Here is a 20,774-nt window from a genome sequence, read left to right on the forward strand (position 1 = left end):
CTGAGCAACCTGGCTAAGGCCAGGTGCTTCATTTTTAACACTTGGAGTGGGGGAAACGAGTTAAGTCGGCTCGCGTGAATTGCGCGTACTCCGCGGGAGCCGTCTTAACTCGGTTCATATAGATTTGCGGTGGAGTGCGGGAAACGTGTAAACTCGGGCCGATTGTAACTGTGTATTACCAAATATTTGTTTGTTTGCCGTTCACAAAGATACCTACCTGCGTATGCGAACCGTTTCATACCCATTGGGGTAATAGGTATCATAAAAATCCCTGATTTTGCGCGGGAAACCTAAATAATTGCCCGCGCCATCTTATATTTTGGCGGGAAATTCACCCCACACCGGAGTGTTAATGGATATTATCATTAGATTTGATTAGGCTGAGGCAGTCATACCCAAAACATATTCCACTAGACCAGACCACTGAAGAAAGAATTCTTTGGCCAAATAAATTTGTCAAATGATTCATACAGCATTCTTCTCTTAAAGTTTCACAAAGCCCATTGGCACACTACAGGTTATAGAAAACCCACAGTAAAGAAACCTTGTATCGGCAGTGCCCTCAGGGGTCCCGGATCTGTCTCTTGCTTCAACAGCGTTTGGACGGAACAGACCCAGGACGCCCCTTCTTCCAGCCTCCGGCCACTCTCCTGGGTCTCATCCAGTCACCACCTTCAGAACCACCTCCGGGACCAGCCAACACACCGGTTTGTTTGTTTTCTACCTTAACTCCTTACTGCCGAACAACCATGCGCTCCCACATTCGTCAGAATTATTCCACCGAGGTGGAGGCTGCGGCCAACCGCCTGGCCAGCCTGCCTCTGCGGGCCTCCCACACCTACCCCTCTCTGGGCTTCTATTTCGACAGGAACAGGGACGATGTGGCTCTCAAGGGCGTGGGCCGCTTCTGCTTCGAGTTGGCAGAGAAGAAGCATGAGGGCGCTGAGCATCTCAAAGTTGTAAAACCAGCGCAGTGGTGGCCGCATTCTCTTCCAGGACGTGCTGAAGCCTCCCCAGATGAGTGGGCAAAACTCAGGACACCATGGAAGCCGCCCTGGCCTTGGAGAGGAACCTGAACCAGGCCCTTGTGGAGCTGCAGGCCCTGGGTTCTACCCGTGCAGACCCTCAGCTCTGTGACTCCTGGAGAACCACTTCCTGGGTGAGGAGGTGAAACTCATCAAGAAGAAGGGCTACACCTGACTAACATCCATCCGCAGGCCGGCCAGCCCCAGGCTGGGCTGGGAGAGTATCTCTTTGAAAGGCTCACCCTCAAGCACAACTAGTAGCCTTTGGAGCCCAGAGGCCTTTGAGAGGCTCCTCTGCATCCCCCTGGTGTCTGGCTTTTACCTGAGCCTCTTCCCGAAACTACTAGCCATTCTTTTAACCACCCTGAAACCCTCTCCCATGCACTGGACCAAATGAAACAGTAAAGCTTTTTGTAGCCAAGAAGGAGAAGAAGGAGAAGGAGGAGGAGGAGGAGGAGGAGGAGGAGAAACCTTATATCTACGTTTAACCTTACAGTTTCTTAAAAGAACTGGACTTCAGCATCCTTATTTCTTTTAACACTTAGTAACATCTAATGGATGCCAGTGTCTGCACACTTTGGAAAACCTGGGCTAAGGACCAGATTGACCATTTATCCCATTTTCACCTGATCAGGAGATCTTAATTCTAATAGTCAGTCCACATGGTGACAACTGAGCAAAATTTCCTCCAGATAGAATTATAAGGTTTCAATATAGTCTGAAGAGCCACTAGTTTATTGCTTTTCAGATGCTGCAATTTTGCTCATCAATTGGATTAGTAGCATGCGTCATGTGGTATCTTGTATATGACACAACTCCTGTTCAACTTTGATGGCAGGAGTGTGAACTACATAGCATCAGGCAACACCAACCATGATGCTTTATACATATTAAGTCTCAGAAGAAATTCACTGAATTGGATGAAACTGGCTTGAAATTTTCCACCATAAACAGATCACTCCTCATCTTTGGGGCTAGTTTTTCACTAAGCAATTACACAGGCTCCCTCTTGTCCTTCCTATAAGAGCTCATTAAATTCAATAGGCAATTACTAAGAGGTCATCAAGAGCCAAGCTCTGCTTTATGCTGTGTCCACTCTGCCCTCTTCTGGAGAAGCCCTGCCCCTCCCATTGGCAAAAGTAGCCTGGCAGTGCCCTTGCTAATTTCTTGTTATTTCTTTACCCTGAATACCCTCTAAGCCCCTGGAGGAACAGAAAGGAAAGAGAAGCAAATAAGAACCAAAAGAGGAAGGGTGCAATAGGCTTAAAAGATATCTAGCACAGCTGTTCCTAACTCTTTAGCAGATACAGACCTCTTTCTAAAACCCATATATTTCACAGACCTTGGCATGATTGGGGATATGTTTTGAGTACCTATTAATGGAGAAAATGTGGAACAAAATATTACACTAAATTCAGTAACTGGAAGCTTTCAATGTCAAGACAGAAATCCAGATTTAACTTGGGTTTAACAATTCGGTCATGTGACTCAGTTCTGGACAATGAAATGGAGAAGATATAATGTATACAACTTGAGGGTGAGAGTGATAGGCTATTTGGAGACATGGTGAGGAAGAGGAAAAATGAAGTGATAACACTTTATTCTACTCCTATTTGTTCCAAGCCAGGACTGTTGCGAGATTATATTTCATTTTTGATCCTCACATCAACCTGTGGGGAAGGCACTATTACCACTGTTTTATTGTATAGGAAGCTAAAGCTCAAATAGATCCTTGAAATTTCCTTTAAAGAAAGAAGGATCATATAAGAGTGGCAAGTATTTCCTTATTAACTGCGTTTCAGCATATTGCCTTCGCCCCGACTCTCTCACAGGTGTCCATAACTGTGAGCCACTCAATTAGGAAGCAACTACAAAGACCAAGTGCCTCAAAGCAAAGGCAGAGGATTTGGGTGATTATTTACCCAGGGAGGTTTTTCTACTACCTGAATCAAAGTTAGACTCACCATGAGAAAGGGGAGGAAGAGGAAGCATGGGGCAACTGAGACACGTGGGAAGGAGGGGGAAATTCAGTCCTACTGGAAGGGGGATTGGTAGAGTCATTGTACCTTGACAACCAGGTTGCTGAGAGCAAGCTGAATCATGCCCAGTGTCATCAACCTGAGGATACTGCCAGCTTCTCTCTGCCCCAACTGATCCCACCATCTACATGAAATCAATTATCTAATACTCCCAACCCCTTGGGGTGGCAGGCAGACAGAGGAAAAGGTTCTCCCTAGCCAAAGGGGGTCTGGGAAAAACCAATTGGATATTTCCCTATGAGCCAGGAAAGCAGTGGACACCTCATCCATGTTATCTGAGGCTTCTTAATACAGGCATAACAGGAGGAGTGTTAAGTTCAGTTTTAAAATAGAAAGGTGGTTACTGCGTGCACTAGTTGGAAGCAAAGGAAGCACTTGTCACTTGAGGAATGAAGTGAAAAGAGCTAAAGATGGGAAAAGAAAAGGAGGCAGGCATTAAGAAGGAAGAAAAGTTGGTGGTTGGCAGCATATGAGAGAAGGAAAAAGAAGAGTCCATGAGAATACCAACGTTCCCAGCCCCAATGAATAATGCCACTACAGGCAGAAATAAACAAGGAGGAAGAGTGGGGAGTTAGCATAGATGGAAAAATAGATACTTTCTGCTTTGGACAGAAGAAATCAGAAGCAGGACTAGAACTTGGTGAAGAGATCAGAGCAGAAGACAGGTCTGAGTCCACTGAGCAGACATCTGTTGAGCTATTAGAAGATAAAGACATTGAAGTGTCCCTGGTACAAGATTAACCAGACTGTTCTTGGCTAGAAGCTCATCTTAATTCAGCTGATATGTTTCAATACAGGACTGGGCTCTCCCAGAGAGAAAGTGAAAAGGGAGAAGGCAAAAGGCTGAGGTCAGCACCTTTTGGACAGAAAAGTTTAGAGGATGGACAGTACCACCAACTGCTGCAAATGGTCAAGGGAAAGCAGGGCGGAGCAAAGGTCATGCATTTGTAATTAGGAGAATCTGGCTGCCTTTGCTAGTTCACTTTTGGTAATTTGTGGAATCAGGGAACAGAAGGGAGGTGCAGGAAAGACATGGAAACAAAGGCATGAACTTTCCACTCTAGAAATCTGGAGCAGAACCTACTATTCCAAGATCATTACAGGGAGAAACTCAGCACGGCTCTCTCCTAGTTCTGAAATGCAAAAGCAAGAAAGATTTTGTGAAGGGAAAAGGGATTATGGGATTGTACATTGAGGAAGGAGTACGGTCAGCTTGTTTTTTGTCCCAGGACAATAGAAACTAGAGTCCATCGCTAGGCAGAAAGGATTATATTTTTTGCAGAAACCTGTTAATAAAAAGGGCCCAGGCCCTAGAGTAGGAAGAAGATAGAGGAATAGTGCAGTGGTAGAGGGAACTTTTAAGAAAAAGAAGAATACCTCTTCTTCTGAGATGGGGAGGGTAAAAAAGATGGGGAAGAAACAGCCAAGTTTGAACATGGAGAGATGATAAGCGACTTCACTGGGGGAATGACTACAGTCTGGAGGATCTTCAGTGCAGCCTCACCGAAGGGAGTGCAGTCAGAACAATAGATGAATAGAGGGGCACCTAAGCAGCCACACAGCTGCAACAGGACTGCTGAAATCAGCACAATCATAAGACTCAGGATAGAACCTAAGTAGCTATATTGTGAGTGGAGGGGGGTCTCCACACTCCCAATCCCACTGGGGCCACATCATGTTGACCAGCAGCTGTGAAGTAGAAAGTATCTACTGTTCTAAGATACTTACAGCGAGAAATTCAGCCCAGCTTATTGCTATTCCTCCTGGATTGTAAAACTGAGTGGTTATTTACACAGCAAGCTGATGCCAACCCAAATAAACTGGTCAGTAAAAATAATCACAATTTTACTACATTAAAGCATGTGAAAATAGAATACAATTGAACAGAAAATCCATGAAAATAAGACTCAGATGTGCATACCAAAAGAGCTTCAAACTCTACACGTAAAAGCTTAGCCAGGTTGTATAACTTCAGCTAAGTCCATTCCTAGACAAAACCTGAGAGGGTGAAGAAGGGAGGCTTTGCAATAAATAGGGAGCTTTTGACTGCACCAACAGAAAACCTAACCAGAAAGGACTTGAACAAAAAGGAAAATGAATTCTCTCACATATCAAGAAGTTTCAAAGTTGGGTCCCAAAAGTGGTTATTCAGCAATGAGACAAAGTCATCAAGGAACTAGATTCTTCCCTTGTACCACACCCCATCCTCATCTTCTTGACGTGTTCTCTTCAGCCATCCCTTCAAGGTTCCAAGAAGGCCACCCTAGCTCCAATGGTGAAGTGGTAACATGTAGACAACAACATCTCCAAACAGAAAAACTGGGAATCATTTCCTTCTGCGCAAGTCTTCTGAAGAGCAAGGAAAACTTTCCTAGAACCCCACCCCAGAGCAGACTGGGTCACATGCCCATCTTTAAGCCAATCACTGGAAAGCAGATGGACAGTCTATTACAAGTTTAATCAAACAACCCCTCGGTATTTGGACATTGAAAAGACTCAAGGTCTGATTAGCAAAGGAGAAAAGGGGAAATGACTGTTAGCTGGGCAGTCAGCATTGCCTATCACAAGTCAGAGAATCACAATAGGATGGTTCACAAATGAGGAGGGGGGTCTGCCACCAGCCAGAACCACGAAAAAACTTCAAGGTATCTGACCTACTTACTCAGCTCAAGTCCATCTTCACATGACCAATAAAGATGCCCTACATTTGGACATCTTTAAACAAGTATTTCAGCAAGGCAGTCCACTAGAATAGGATCATACAGACCTATGTACCAATCCTTACCCCATGGCCTGCAAGTACATAAGTGACCCTTGATACACCAGTCCAAGGAGGCTTCTTTCTCTCCTTATCTGTGTCTATTGTGGAGATTAATAAACAAATAATCTCTGTGTATAATAAGCACTGTGACATACAAGGATTGAGATTAACTTTTAAATGATAATTTGAGGATTATAAATGGACTGTCCTGATTTATAGAGAAGACTAATCATTGCTAAAATTATCCGACTGAATGTAGCTGTTGAGCATAGGTTGATAAGGGGATCAATCCACTCTAGCATAGTAAGTACAAACCTAAAAATATTTTTAGCAAAGAACTGCTGCAAGATATATTTGGTTAAAACCATAATAACAGACCAAAATAAGTCCTCATCAGCAAACTGGACATTCTGCTTTCTGATACGCGTAAGAATTTAGGGAAATTCATTGAAAAAAAATGTATTAACGGAGACATTGCAAATGCTTACCCTGAATAAATAGGGACAGTAAATAAGTACAGAGTAACTTCCAAATTCTTCCCATTTTCATCTATCTATATAACACTCTCATACTGAACTTCATGAAGTCCCATTTTTAATCACTCCTCATCTCCAAAATGTACAGAAATTAGGGTTTGGTTGCCCATCTAATAGATTGCCAACCCCTCATTCTGTCATTAAATGCTATTGGTTAACCTTACTTTTCACCTTTTCCCAGCTCACAATGAGTCCTTCATCCCATTTCTGTGCCTGCTCCAATGCACATACCTCCCAACCTGAACTGCGTTCTTTCTTCTCCTCAGCTTTTACAATTTTTCCCACCCTTTCATGAAAGAAGAGGGTCAAGGCCCCTGCTCAAGGAGCTTTCTGTTAAGATCTAGCCCTCAAGGATCTGTGCTGTCCTCCTCTGCTTCCTACCATGCTTAGGTTCCATGCAAGTTCACACTAGGTCATATTGAGAGGAAGCGGGGGTAGCAAGATAAGGGCTCTTGAACCTGAGTTCAAATCCTTGATCCAGCACTTACTAGCTCTTTGACTTGGGGTAGTTCTTTAAATTTTAGGGGGCCTCAGTGTCCTTCTCTTCAAAATGGGAATAACAACACATTTCTCCAGCCAGGCTTATTGAGTATTAAATAAAATAATGCATGTAAAGAGTTTTTGCATAGCACCTGGTACATAATATGAGAAAAGAAAATTTCAATAATTGTTGGCTGCTACCTGCTATAATTGTCTGCTCTCAAATTACTTTCTGGATATGAGGGTGACCTGGCTGTAACATCAGTCACCCCATTGATTGCCAGGGTTGATTCAGCTGACCTGGCTGGCTAGGCAGATGTCCCCTTCCCCCCCCTCACTGATCCATGTGCATTACTGCCGAAGCTGTGGGCTCAGTCAAAGAGGACGACCTTCCCTCCAGAGGAGAGCACTGGTCTTTAGTCAAGGGTACATGTTCCCCTGCTAGAAACTCCAAACAAGCTCTCGAATTACTTTCTGAGTCTATGTCTTGCCTCACTGGTCTGACTAAAATTCCTGTGGACAATGACCTCGAATGACTGATCCTCCCCTCTACCCAACTCCTCCATCAAGTCTTGTTGGGCCCTCAACAACTAGGCTGAGGAGGCTTTGCCAGGTCTAGGTCATGACTGAACTTTCCCTCTTGTCACTAACTCACATAAGAATCAGATGCCAGCTCTTCCAGAGCCTGGGTCAGGGCTGTTCCAGATATAACTGTTCCCTTGTATGTTTTTTAGGGAGAGTTCTAATAAGAGTAGAGAGGCATGTGCTACTTTGCAAAGGGCAGGACTGCCACAGGGCAGCATGAGGGCACTGGCCCCTGGAAGGCAGAGGAGAAAGAATGCCAAGAGGTAAGACAGAGAGGAGCTCAGAAAGTTAGAGGTAGGGAGCCAGAGCCCAGGAGAGGAGCAAAAGTGAGGAAAAGGTATAACTGAAAAGCGTGAAAGATGAAATAGGAAAGGGAAGACAGGACACAAAAACTGAAGCTCCAACACAGGAGAAGTAAAGGAAATGTTCTGGGTGAAGATGAAGGGAGAACAGGGGTGGGCAGAGTAGCAACCACCAGGCAGAGTAGCAACCACTCCATACTGGAGCAGTGGGACTTAGAAGACTGCCATTGTTATGCCATCTTTTCAACCTGATAAAAACACTGCAAGTTACGCTCCAACAAAACATGGAGTGGACATGAAAGGGGAAGATGTGAGAAATGGAAAATAGGAAAGTCAACCCAGAAGGAAAGAGCCTCCAGACAAGATGTCTCTGAGAAAGAGATGAGAATGGTAGACTACCTGATGTGGCTGACCTTGAGGGAAATTATGAGGGGCTATGGGAAGACTGGGGAGAATCAGTGACAGTTACGAAGCAAACCAAAAAAGTGGGAAATAGGGCCATGAGTAGGAAGTAAAAAATGGAAACAGTCATAATGCACAACTATGAATACGTGCATAGGCATAATGTAAACGCTGCTAATTTAACAAAAAAAAGAACCTATAATAGAACTACTACATTGGGAGGGTGGAAGAAGGGGAGTGGAGGAGGTGAAGGCAGGGTCAGAGAACTAACTTCTCACCTATTGAAACAATAAATAACAGTCCGCACATTCTTTAGAAATATGGAGATGTGAAGAGATTCTGAAGTAATGGAAAGTGATTACCTCTGGAGAGAAGCTCTTTGGGGGACAGTGAAGAGCAGGAGTGTCCTGGGGCAGGCAACTTACCAGGCTTTAATACTATCTGACTTTTTTAAATGCATGAATGTATTATTTCAGTAAAATAACATTGAAATAACAAACAAAAAAGGTCAAATTGATCAGCATATTCTAAGTCAACGTACTGGCTCCTCATCAATTAATTGCTAATTAATGTTTTACTTACAGATATCTTCCCTTTTTGTGTGTGGGGGTTTTTTAATTATTATTTTACTCCTTTTCTTTAACTGGGAGGGTCTTGTTTTTCTTTTTACCTTTTTGTTTTATTTTGATTTTTAAAATCTTTATGGTTGAGAGTACTACAGATGCCCTCCTTTTTTCCCCCCCATTGACCCGTCCACCAGGTTTCCTGCCCCATCCCAGGCCTTCCCCATCCTATTGTCTGTATCCATAGGTAATGCATATATGCATGTAAGATCTTTGGCTAGTCTCTTCCCAACCTCCCTCCTCCACCCCCACCCCCAGCCCTCTCTGAGACTCCTCAGTCTGTTCCATGTTTCCATGCCTCTGATTCTATTTTATTCATCAGTTTATTTTGTTCATTAGATTTCTTGTTCATTTATTTTGATTTTTAGATTCAACTATTGATATGTATTTATTGCCATTTTATTGTTCTTATTTTTTAACTTATTCTTCTTCGTCTTCCTTTTCTCAAAGAACACCCTTTAACATTTCATGTAATAATGGTTTGGTGGTAAACTCCTTTAGCTTTTTCTTGTCTGTGAAGCTCTTTATCTGACCTTCAGTTCTAAATGATAGCTTTGCTGTGTAGAGTAATCTTTTAACCTTTTTTTTTTTAACTGTTAATCCTCACCCAAGGATATTTTCTCCATTGATTTTTAGAGAGTGGAAAGAAGGGAGGGAGGGAGAGAGAAACACCAATGTGAATGAGACACATTGATTGGTTGCCTCCCACACCCACGCTGAGCAATGAGCAGGGAGGGGATGGAACCTGCTACCCAGGTACGTGCCTTGGACCCAGAATCGAACTGTCAACCCTTCTGTGCTTGGCTGACCCTCTAACCATTGAACAACACCAGCCATGGCTTTCTTTTTACCTTTTGACCACCAATCTATTGTCTGAGTTTGGCTTTTGTTTTGACTTTTAGCTTCCACATATAAGATAAATTATACGTTATTTGTCTTTGTCTGACTTAGCATAATGGCCTCAAGATCCATCTATGTTGTCATAAATGGCAAGATTTTATTCTTTTTTATGGCTGAATAACATTGCATTTATACACACACACCACAATTTCTTTATCCATTCATTCATATATGTACACTTAGGTTGTTTCCATAACTTGGCTATTGTAAACAATGCTGCAATGAACATGGGGGTGTATACATATATCATTTCAAGTTGGTGTTTTCATTTTCTTCAGATAAATACTCAGAAGTGGAATGGCTGCGTCATATGGTAGTTCTTTGAATTTTTTGAGGAACCTCCATAGCATTTTCAACAGTGTCTGCACCAATTTACATTTCCATCAACAGTACACAAGGCTGCCCTGTTCTCCACATCTTTGCCAATACTTATTTCTTGTCTTTTTTATCATTCTAACAGGTGTAAGAGGATATTTCACTGTGGTTTTCATTTGCATTTCTATGATAATTAATGATGTTGAGCATATTTTCATGTACATGTTGGCCTTCTGTATGTCTTAGGAAAAATGTCCATTCAGATCTTCTGCCCATTTTTTAATCAGATTATTTGTTTTTTGCTATTGAGCTGTGCGAGTGCTTTACATTTTTGGATATCAGCCCCTTATCAAATATATGATTTGCAAATAGTCTCTCCCATTCAGTGGGCTTCCATTCTGTTGAATGTTTCTTTTACTGTACAGAAGCTTTTTAGTATGATGTTGTCCCACTTGTTTATTTTGGCTTTTGTTATTTTTGCTTTTGGTGTCAGATTTTAAAAAATCATCACCAAGACATATGTGAAGGAGCTTACCCGCTATGTTTTCTTCTGGGAGTTATATGGTTTGAGATCTTACATTCAAGTCTTTAATCCATTTTGAGTTAATTTTTGTTTATGATATAAGATAATAGTTGAGTTTCATTGTTTTTCATGTGGTTGTCCAGTTTTCCCAGCACCATATATTGAAAAGACTGTCCTTTCCCCTATTATCACATCTTACATAACTATAGATGTCAGGATTAGCTAAGAAGCAGACCGAGAGTGAAGTGATGTCATTTCAGAGGTGCTACAAGGGGCTCCCTTCCCCATAGAATCAGCAACACTGCCTGTAATCTCCCCATCATGGTCACATGGAACTACGTCTTCAGCAGTCCTCTTCCAAAACCCAGCTTCTCAAGTCTTTTTTTGACACCCTAATAATTAGTGCGCCTTCGCTGGGATTCAACTGACAGAAGTTAATAGAACACAGTTTTGGGATGAGAATGATGAGGGACAGGAAAGCATTAAAGAAACTGGAAAAAGGGCAAGAGCCAGCTCCAGCAGGGCCAAATTTGTGCTAACAGAGGGAAGTGGTAGAATTTAGGACAAAATGAGGTTCTCTGCACAATTCTGCCAATAGCTAGCAACTAGCTGTGATTGTATCTGGAAGAAACAGCATCAGGGAGGGTAACTTAGAGTGATGGTGTTTTGCTGCCTACAAAGCTCTTCCCCTCTGTTATACAGTTGGAGCCTCTGGTAGGAAGCCCCCAATGACCCATCCTCCCAGTATTCACACTCTTCTTTAGTCTCCTCCCACATTGTACCAGGCTTTTGTCTCAGTCCCTCTCCGATTATTTGCACAGGGGGAATCAAGATACTAAATTGTGAGCAGTCTTTAGGGAAAGACCCATGTGGTGAAAAACTAGAGACCTCTTGCCAACAGGTACATGAGTGAAGTCTGGAAGCAGACGCTCCAGTTCAATCAAGCCTTCAGATGACTGTAGCTCCAACATCGTGATGCCCTCTCATAAGGAACCCTGAGTCAGCACCAACGAGCTGAGCTGCTCCTGGATTTTGACTCTCAGAAACCACATAAGATAATAAAAGTTTGTTATTTTAAGTCACTACCTTTGAAGGCAATTTGTTACACTGGGGGCCAAGATAAGTCAAGTAATTTGTCCGAGGACTCATAGTAATTAGAAACCCTAAGTCTTGAATTTTATATAGATAGCTCTTTCTACTTAACCACCAATTCACTCAACAAATACTTCAATGACTTTCTTATTAAATAAAATGTTAAGGATTGTTGGGCTTCAGAACATGTAAAAAGGATGCTTTAAAGAAACATCAGGTACATGAAAATAAGCATTTAATGTAGCATCTTTTGCAACTGCCGAGTGACCCAATATTTCCTGTTACTTAGGTTGTGAGCAAAGGCAGGTGCCACAAAAGAGAGGAAGTGTTATTCTGATCCTTGATTAGGGCTTGTTGCCAAAGTTTGGTCTTATCCTTCGCAGTATATAATCTGTGATAAAACTGGCAAGAGAATGTATGCTCTAATAACTTGGCCGATTGCATTAGCAAACACAAAGCCTTAAAGAGTATTATTTATGATAAAAGCTGACCAAGGATTCTTACAGTAGAAGAATGGGGGTGGGGGAGCCCTAATGCATGTGAAAAACCTGAGCACAAGAAAACCCAAGGCAGAAGCATACAATGCTGACAGTCTTTTGGTTTTTATTCTTAGAAACAAAATGTCTTTCCTGTTCTTCTAACCACTGGGATTTTTTTTAAGCCTAAGAAACCCCATTTACTCATACACAAATCCTATATTTCTAAAGTGGAGATATTCAAGATGGCTATATGTAGACTCAATTTCTCCAGGTAAGGCCAATTTAGAAGCCTTGGGCCCTCCAGAGGGAAACAGGAGAACTCCACTTGGTGGAAAGCGGGAAGAATAAGCCAAGGATGCATTGGGCTGCTAATATCTACTGACTATCAGTGGACATGTTGTCAGAATCATGAACAGCTATGAATAACCATCTCTTCGTTTATTCCTCACTTCCTGAAAGGAGAGAGGAGAGGAGCCCAAAGCATTCAGGAGGGTGGCAATATTCTTTAAGGAACAGTCAAGCAGCTGACCCCAGGGCAAATGAAAATCTATCTATTTATAAAACTTCTGGCCCATAATTGGAGGTGAGAGGCCTCCACAAGTAAAATGTCTGGAAACTCGTGTGTTTTGTGCATGGTTGCTGGGATTGTTGTTAAATCATTCTGGTGTGTTTCATTCCAATGACTTCCCAATACATGTGAATGAAACAAACTCCAGTGGCATCTACAAAACTGAATAATCTGAGCCTGGGAATCGCCCAGCCTTTTCCCAGCTTCCCCCAGCTTATCCTTATACTCTGCCCAGGGTCAGCCACACTGGCTCCTTAAATCCTTCAGCTACCTTCAGTTAGTCTCTTCTCCAGGTGGTGCCATTTCCTGCTTCTCCTGCTTTACCGCACCCGGCGCCCCTCCCGCCCCCCCCCCCACCCCCATCCTCCACAAGGTTAGCTCTTTGCTCTGTTCAGGTTCCCCACCACCCAATGTAAACATCTTCCTCATCTCAGCTCCTGTCTCATCAACCTGGTTCCCTGTTGATCACTTATCACCGTCAAAAAATTAACTCCTTATTTGTGTAATAACAACATAATACAACCTGACCATTTACTGAGCAGTTTCATATGCCAAGCACTGTTCTAAGGGCTTTCCTGGTAATAACTCATTTAGTCCTAATAATATTCCAATTATGCCCATTACAGACAAGGAAACCAGGATACAGACAAGGTAAGTAACTGAAGTGATCATCTATTAATTTGCACCACATGGGTGATCACGTGGTCTCTGCTACAAAGAGACTCCAGCTACTCAAGTTAAGGCAGTTTGAAGTATCAAAAAGTCTCCTTACCTCGGCGGGCTCCCCGCGTTGAGACAGAAGTGTCCTTCAGCCCAGCGTAGGCAAAGGCGCTCTATGCAGGCTTTCCAGGCATTTGTTCTGGGACCAGAGTTTGTTCTGTTTCAAATTGTTTCTTGTTGGAAGCCGCGCCCTCCTGGGCGAACTGTGCGAGGGCCCCGTGGAGTTTTACAAAATTTCAAAACTCTCCTAGCAGGCTGGGCTGGGGCTCTGGAGGGAAGAACTAGAGCAATTACCAGGAACTGTCTTAATAGGACCAGAGTCCTGGGTCCCTTCCAGCACTCTCGAGAGATGAGATATATGAAGTCTCTGAATTTGAAAACAGACAGAAAGGGGGTGGGGAGGGTGGGGAGGCAAGGTTGTCCTGTTTTAAAATATTTTCGCTCATAAGAAAATTAAAAGTTTATGATTTAACCGAAGTGCGTTATTTCCCGAGATCATTCTATCACTCTCAAGTTGGCTTCTGGGTTGGAAACGCTGAGACGGGCCGGATTGACGCTCAGGTAGCTGAACAGCGGCGTGCCTGGCGCTCACACTCACCGCAGAGCTGCAGCCGGCTGCACGCAGAGGCTCTTGGAAACCTGCACTTGGAACTTCGCGGGTCCTCCCCGAATCCCGGAGGGGCGTCCCGCGAGCGCCCAGCTGCTCCGCCCGCCACGACGCAGGCCACTTTCTGGGTCTCTTCCGAAAAACCACAGGGTGCGACCCACGTGGCAAGGTCCCCTGTTCCACTCCACCTCCCAGCCACGTTCTGAAAGCCAAGGTCTGCACACCTTCCTCTACTCGCCGGGCTGTTCAGTCCCGAAGGCCTCGGAGCAAAGACCTTCTGTCCACTAGAGCGGAGCGGGTGGTGGCTGAGGGCGGCGGAGCGTTGATGTCAGGCAGGTGGTTGCGGGCCTGGTAGCAGGGGATTTGCGCGCTTGGCGCTACCAGGCTGCATCTGGGGCCTGTCTCCGAAGCTACGAGGTCGGGAAAGGCCTGTTGGAAAAGTTTAAGCCTGAGCAGAAGGAAACTACCCAGCGTCTTCTCTGCGCTCAGAGTGGCGCTGCCACTGGGCACTGGACGATGAATAGCGCGCAGCGACCACCTTGGAGGAGCTCGCAGTCTGGTGGCCTGCACGGGCTGCGACGTGGCTCCACGGGAGGCTGGGGAAGAGGGCATGCGAAGCAGAGGTTGTGCGAGTGAGAACCTAAAAGTGGTCTCACCCCAGCGCAGGTGACGCCTTTAAGAGACCTGAGGCACGCACAGGTGTTGTGCGGGAGCGCGCTGGCAAGGCCCAGAAGCGAAAGCCAGGTGCGCGCACCTAGAGGGGCGCTGGAAAGAGTGGGCGGGGCGAGAAGTCCGTGGGGTGGTGACCTTCGAGGTCGTGACCGCTCAACTTCTATTGGAAACACGTGGGTTCCCCGACCAGCCTTGCGTAAAGGCGCGCGCACTGCAGCTGTGCGCGAATTCTGCAGGCGAACTCGGAAGCCGAAAGGCCGTATCCCAGGGACACCCAGCCCTGCAGGATAGCCTAGTGGCTAAAGGCCCTAGCTTCCTACTGTTGATGAAGTAGGAGGCGCGTGTAGGCAACCTCTGTCCTAAGGCTTGTTCCAGCGGTGACCAAAGCTGTTGCTTCCCCCGAGGGGTCTCCTCTTTAGGACATCCGCCTCACTGCCTAAGGCCTGTCCGGGAGGCAGAGCTCAGAGGGATGAGCAGCGGCCAAGACGATAGAGGTCTGGGCTGCAAACAGCACCAGGTCAGGCCCCGGGATCGTGGCAACTCCTGTGTGGGGCCCAGCTCTAAGGAGTCCTGAGTAAACCTCACGGCCAAGCAGCACTGTGTAAGGGGTGTGTGCGGCTGCGCTGTTCACCTAGGAGACGTCTCCCAGCACTGAGTTCAAGTCTCAAGGTCAAGAAGTGCAGGGGGATGGTGGCGCCCCTCAGGGTCGGTGCAGCCTGACCCAGGCATCCTGGGGCTCCGAACCCTGGGAGGTCAGGCAATGCCAGGCTCAAAAACTGCCACCCCACCATTTCAAGCCCTTGGTACCAATCTACTCCAGACTTTTGGATTGAGAACTAGGGCTAAGTGAGAGATGTTAAAGAGAATGTGCCCGGGCAGTAGGAGGGGGAGAATTGAGGGACTGAAAGAGAGCAGCCTCTGGGCAATCGCAGAATTGGCCTGGAAGCTGAGAAGAGAGACAGCGGTTCTCAACCTGTGGGTCACGACCCCATTGGTGGTCAAACGACCCTTTCACAGGGGTCACCTAAGACCATCCTGCATATCAGATATTTACATTATGATTCATAACAGTAGCAAAATTACAGTTATGAAGTAGCAACGAAAATAATTTTATGTTTGGGTCACAACATGAGGAACTGTATTTAAAGGGCCAGAAGGCTGAGAACCACTAGCTAAGAGCTAAGACCCTGTGCCAGATCCCCTCCTTGAGCAGTTTCCAAGAGGTTGGTTTGCATGAACCCAAATCTCTGTGTGTGGGTTTAGTGCTCCCTGAGTCTTCTGACGTGAGAGTTTGGTGGATCCCCGCTGGATGCTGGACCTCCACAGATAGGAATATTTATGTCATTCCTTCCCCAAATCCTCACGAACTGCAAGCTCTGAAAGCAGGGCTCGGTCTGCAGACTAGTTCCACCTGAGTAAGGGTTGCCTTAGCCTCTTGGAAACCCTCCCGGGACTGGGCTGAAAAGTGCTTCTACTCCCTGATACCCCACGCTAGATCCAATCTGCAGAGGAAACAGGGGTGGAGGCCAGGGCTGGAGCTGAGTGCAATGTAAAGACCGTGCGCCTGCTCGCCAGTCCACGCCAAGGTGTACGGTCAAGGAGGTCAGAGTCCCATCAGAGCCCAAGTGAGTCAAAACCAGTCATGGCAATTAGCCTTTCCGTGCGGTTTATCTGCGTGGCTGATTTCGATGGCGCCAGAGGTCTCCTTGAGAGTTCTGCGTTTGACTGCAGCACCAGCAAATCCAAAGTGGTGCTGTGTGGGGTAGAACAAAATCAGGATTTTCAAATCCTGTACACCCATCATCACCACGTCCCACTGGAGTCACATTTTGCAAATCACTTGGCCTTTCTCAACCTCAGTTTCCTAATCTGTAAAATGGGCATAATCTGAAGAGCAAGGTAAGGATGAGAAATGCCACGCGTCTGTGTAACTGTAGGAAGGAGAAGCAAAGTCGTCACCTCAAACTTGACACCTATATACTACAGAAAGACCCTCTCTCCCCTCCTCCTAGTTCTCTGCCTGGTTCTCCCCCACCTCCGACCCCTCCAAGCCCGCGGAGCTGTGCACATTTCTGGTCGGTCCTCCCGAGAGAGGCCGATGCAAAAGCCAATAAGCCTGGAACACGCGCAGGTCCTGCTGGGCCTGGGACAATGGTTTCCATTTAATAAATATTTCCCCCAAGGGCATTTCACATCGGGCAGGCAATTATTCAAAGGAAACAGGCGCGCAGGTCTGCTCTGCAGGTTATTTCGTCCTCTTTACCCGAAAATGCTCATCTGACTGCCAGAAACGAGTTTCGCGTTCTCGCTGGGTGGGCAGAGGCGCCCAGGGACAAACCGACCCTGAGTGCGGTGCAGCCTGAGACTCGGCGCTAGCGCCGCTGCAGAAGGGGCAACGGGCAAGCCCCACCTCCGGCTGGGCGCCTGCTGGCCTTCAGGCTGCCTTTCCGGGGTGGGCAGATGTGGAGGGAAAGTTGGAGATTTAAAAAACACTTAATAATAATAAGATAAGTAGGAATCGTGATGGAAATCCCATTCCCGCCCCCTCCAAGAAAGTGAAGAGCAGATCGCGGCTCTTCAGGGCTCACCAACCAGGCTCTGAAACCTCTGCACTGCACTGCGGGACTCGAGGCCTTCCGGCATCATCGGGGAGCGCACCGCCCAGCTAACCCGGGGCCCCGGGCTTCGCCGGGCGCCTCCGGCGGAGGCAGGGGTGGAGGCGGCGCCTCAGGGGCACCCCGTGAGAACGCAGCCCAAGGACGGCCGAGGATATGGCGCGAAAAGTTTATTTCGCTTTTAAACCTGAGTTTGATAGATTCTTTTTCTCTTCCAAGGATCTTTGACAAGGGGGGAGGGGGGGTGCTGTCCTTGCATTTCGTGACAAGGCTGTCCTATTTATCAACCTGCGCTCTCGGCTCGTTCCCTTTGCTGCCCCTTCCCAGGGTCTTTGTATTCGAAACCTTCATTCTCCTTTGCAAACCGGGAAAGAAAACAGATATAAAGAGTTTAATTTGTCGAAAGCGCCAGAAACAATGCGGAATCCAAGTCGTGAGCTGGCCGCTGTCTTCTCCTCCCCATCTCCGTCTCTCCCTCGCACCTCTCCCCGCCCCCGCCAGTCGAGCCCCCTCGAGCCTCGGCTGGCGCGGCGGCAGGTGCGCCCCTCGCCTTCTCTGCCGCTGATTGGCGCCCAGGTTGGGGAGTCGCCGCCCCGCGCTTATGTCAGAGTGCGCGCTGTCCCGGCCCACCTCGCCTTTGAACTTCGCCGCTTTTGGCTGGCGCTCACCAGCCTCCCCGCAGTCTCGGCCAGGTGCTGCGCTAGGCGAAGCAGCTCCGGGAAAGCCACGGGAGGGAGGAGGGAGCCTCGGCCGTAGACCCAGGAGAGAAGAGAACCAGAGAAGGCGAAGGTGGAGAGAGGGAGAAGGAGGAGCTTCCTGCCCTCGCCAACAAATTACCTGGCCCCTAAATCGCAGAGACTCCGGTACTTGGACCCCGGCGACTGTCGGCGGCATCCTGGCCGCTCCTCCCCCGCCCTTCCTGTCCCCACTCGCCCCCTGGGGCCTGCCTGGGTGCGAGACTGGCATGATCAGCTGAACTTTGCGGGGTTAGCGCTGCTTTCTGGCTTCCCCTCAGCGGTGCGGAGGCGAGGGGAGCGCAGAGTCCCGGCTCAGGACAGACAGACAGACAGGCAACCGCGCCCAGTTCGCCTGCAGAACCCCTGCACTCCCCGCCCCCACCCGCCTAGCCTCCGGGACCATGTCTAAACCTTCAGACCATATCAAGCGACCCATGAACGCCTTCATGGTATGGTCCCGAGGCCAGCGGCGCAAAATGGCCCAGGAAAACCCCAAGATGCACAACTCAGAGATCAGCAAACGCCTAGGCGCCGAATGGAAGCTTCTGTCCGAGGCAGAGAAGCGGCCGTACATCGACGAGGCCAAGAGGCTACGCGCCCAGCACATGAAGGAGCACCCCGACTACAAGTACCGGCCGCGACGCAAGCCCAAGAACCTGCTCAAGAAGGACAGGTATGTCTTCCCCCTGCCCTACCTGGGCGACACGGACCCGCTCAAGGCGGCCGGCCTGCCCGTGGGGGCCTCCGACGGCCTCCTGAGCGCGCCCGAGAAAGCCCGGGCCTTCTTGCCGCCCGCCTCGGCGCCCTACTCCCTGCTGGACCCTGCGCAGTTTAGCTCGAGCGCCATCCAGAAGATGGGCGAAGTGCCCCACACCTTGGCCACCGGCGCGCTGCCCTACGCGTCCACCCTGGGCTACCAGAACGGCGCCTTCGGCAGCCTCAGCTGCCCCAGCCAGCACACGCACACGCACCCGTCCCCCACCAACCCGGGCTACGTGGTGCCCTGTAACTGTACCGCCTGGTCTGCCTCCACCCTGCAGCCCCCTGTCGCCTACATCCTCTTCCCGGGCATGACCAAGACTGGCATAGACCCTTATTCGTCAGCCCACGCCACAGCCATGTAACCCCCAGCCCGGCCCACCAGACCTGGAGGTGGCCTGGAATTGGGGTTTGCACCCTGTCATCTGCGCCTAGCCCGGGCCTGCAAACGCCTTGGGGCCAGCCCTGCCGGCAGCCCCCGACCCTACCCCAGACTCTGCCTCTCTCTTCAGGGGGATGGTAGGGGCGTCCTACCCGACCCAAGGCGCAGACAGGTGCCAGAAACTTGCGAACATTATGACCACCATACAGTTGTTCCTACTCTAACTGTCCCAAATCAAATCTCCAAATGTACCCCCTTTGGACAAAAAAAAAGTAGGCAGTTTGTTTTATTTATGTCCCCTTCTCTCTCCTCTGATGGGCTTTGGACTCCAGAACTCTCTGATCCTGGTATTATATCTAGAATATGCATATTTTTTTTCTTTTGCACCCCGAAGAAAAGAGTTAGCTCTGTGGTTTGTCATCAGACACAACTAGGTGCCATTGGCTCTTCATGTGTGGGGGAAAAGGCTTAAAAGTTTTAAACTACAGAAGGGAAACATTTCTATTTAAAACTCATGCTATGATAGTGTTTGCTTCTTTAAAGGTAATACAAAAGGACCCACATGATTATTTACTTTGTATAAAGCAGTGCTCCTAGAGACCTAAGTTTACTTTTAGACAGAATGTCAGGTTATGAAGTCAGGAAGTAGAAAGTGAACAAAAATTGAAAGAATAAAAACATCCTAAATGGTCGTAAATGTTTTGACGATGTCTTGGAAATGTACCTAGAAGGATTTCATCTCCTTATTCTGTTCATTTGTTGAACAAAGATGTTTTGAATAAAGACAATCTGTCATTGCAAAAAAAAAATAACCTTTGATGTGCATACTAGTGAAATCTGAAGTCAGGAGGCCAGGTCCAGGCTGGGAGCTGGTCACTGGGAGGCGGAGAGAGCATAGAGCAACTCTAGCAGTGGCAGCTGGTGGCTGGCCTGCGCTGGCCCAGCGTGGTGGCCTTCAGGCCAGGTGCAAAGGGGACTAAAGTCTATGATATTTTCGGATCGTATCCACTTTTTGCCTTTAGAGACTGGACCAAGGTATAGCTCCCTAGGGCATCACTCCTTCCCTGCATCCTTCACAAAGTGGTCAGACCACTCAAGGAGCAAATGAGCTAAGACAAAGACCGATCCAGACCTCTGAGATCTGGGTGCATTTTCCTTTTTTAAACCAAACTCCAAAGGAATGGAGAGAAATTCGAATCTACTGGGAACCAGTTGCGCATGGAGCACCTGCGTCCTGCAGTAGGTGTTTAAGTTAAATGATCAGGGGAAGACTGGTGGGGACTATATATATATATTTAAAGGTGTTTGAAAATCATGCTGCTGGTTCTTCTGGGGATTTGGGACTCTGTACTGGTTCCTAAGTTAAAAAATAAAAGTCTAAGAAATGCCACAGGAGACTTTTTACTAAGTCCCCATGGGAGCAAAGGAAAAAGGGAGGCATTAGTGACATGCTCAAAATCATAAAAATCATAACTCATAGCCTCTGTGTTTAACAAATAAGGAAAAGAACCTCTTTCTTTCCCCACTGGGTGAATGTTAGCTTGAACATTGCTGTTTGTTTGTTTTTTGTGTGTGTGTGTGTGTGTGGAAGAAAGGACTTTAGGATGCCTTCCAGCACAACTCTTTGGAACTTATTCTCCAAACCAAAGGGT

At 47.1% G+C, this 20,774-nt stretch overlaps 1 protein-coding gene and 1 pseudogene across 1 annotated transcript; both read left to right on the forward strand.

The window, feature by feature from the left end:
* The first annotated feature begins 749 nt into the window (after positions 1-749).
* Positions 750-1,283, forward strand: LOC138992535 (ferritin light chain pseudogene; annotated as a pseudogene).
* Positions 1,284-18,303: 17,020 nt separating this feature from the next.
* SOX14 (SRY-box transcription factor 14) lies at positions 18,304-19,957 on the forward strand. Its single transcript, XM_070391296.1, has one exon. The coding sequence runs from the start codon at positions 18,383-18,385 to the stop codon at positions 19,103-19,105; it is 723 nt and encodes a 240-aa protein (XP_070247397.1). The 5' UTR covers positions 18,304-18,382; the 3' UTR covers positions 19,106-19,957.
* The last annotated feature ends 817 nt before the right edge of the window (positions 19,958-20,774 follow it).

Source organism: Myotis yumanensis, unplaced genomic scaffold (genome assembly GCF_028538775.1).
Source record: "Myotis yumanensis isolate MYYU_CA2020_CCGP unplaced genomic scaffold, mMyoYum1.0.hap1 SCAF_14, whole genome shotgun sequence".
NCBI classification, from domain to species: Eukaryota; Metazoa; Chordata; class Mammalia; order Chiroptera; family Vespertilionidae; genus Myotis; species Myotis yumanensis.

What these genes read in the sequence shown, in the direction of transcription:
- SOX14 (XM_070391296.1), top strand. Translation starts at nt 18,383, where the DNA reads ATGTCTAAACCTTCAGACCATATCAAGCGACCCATGAACGCCTTCATG.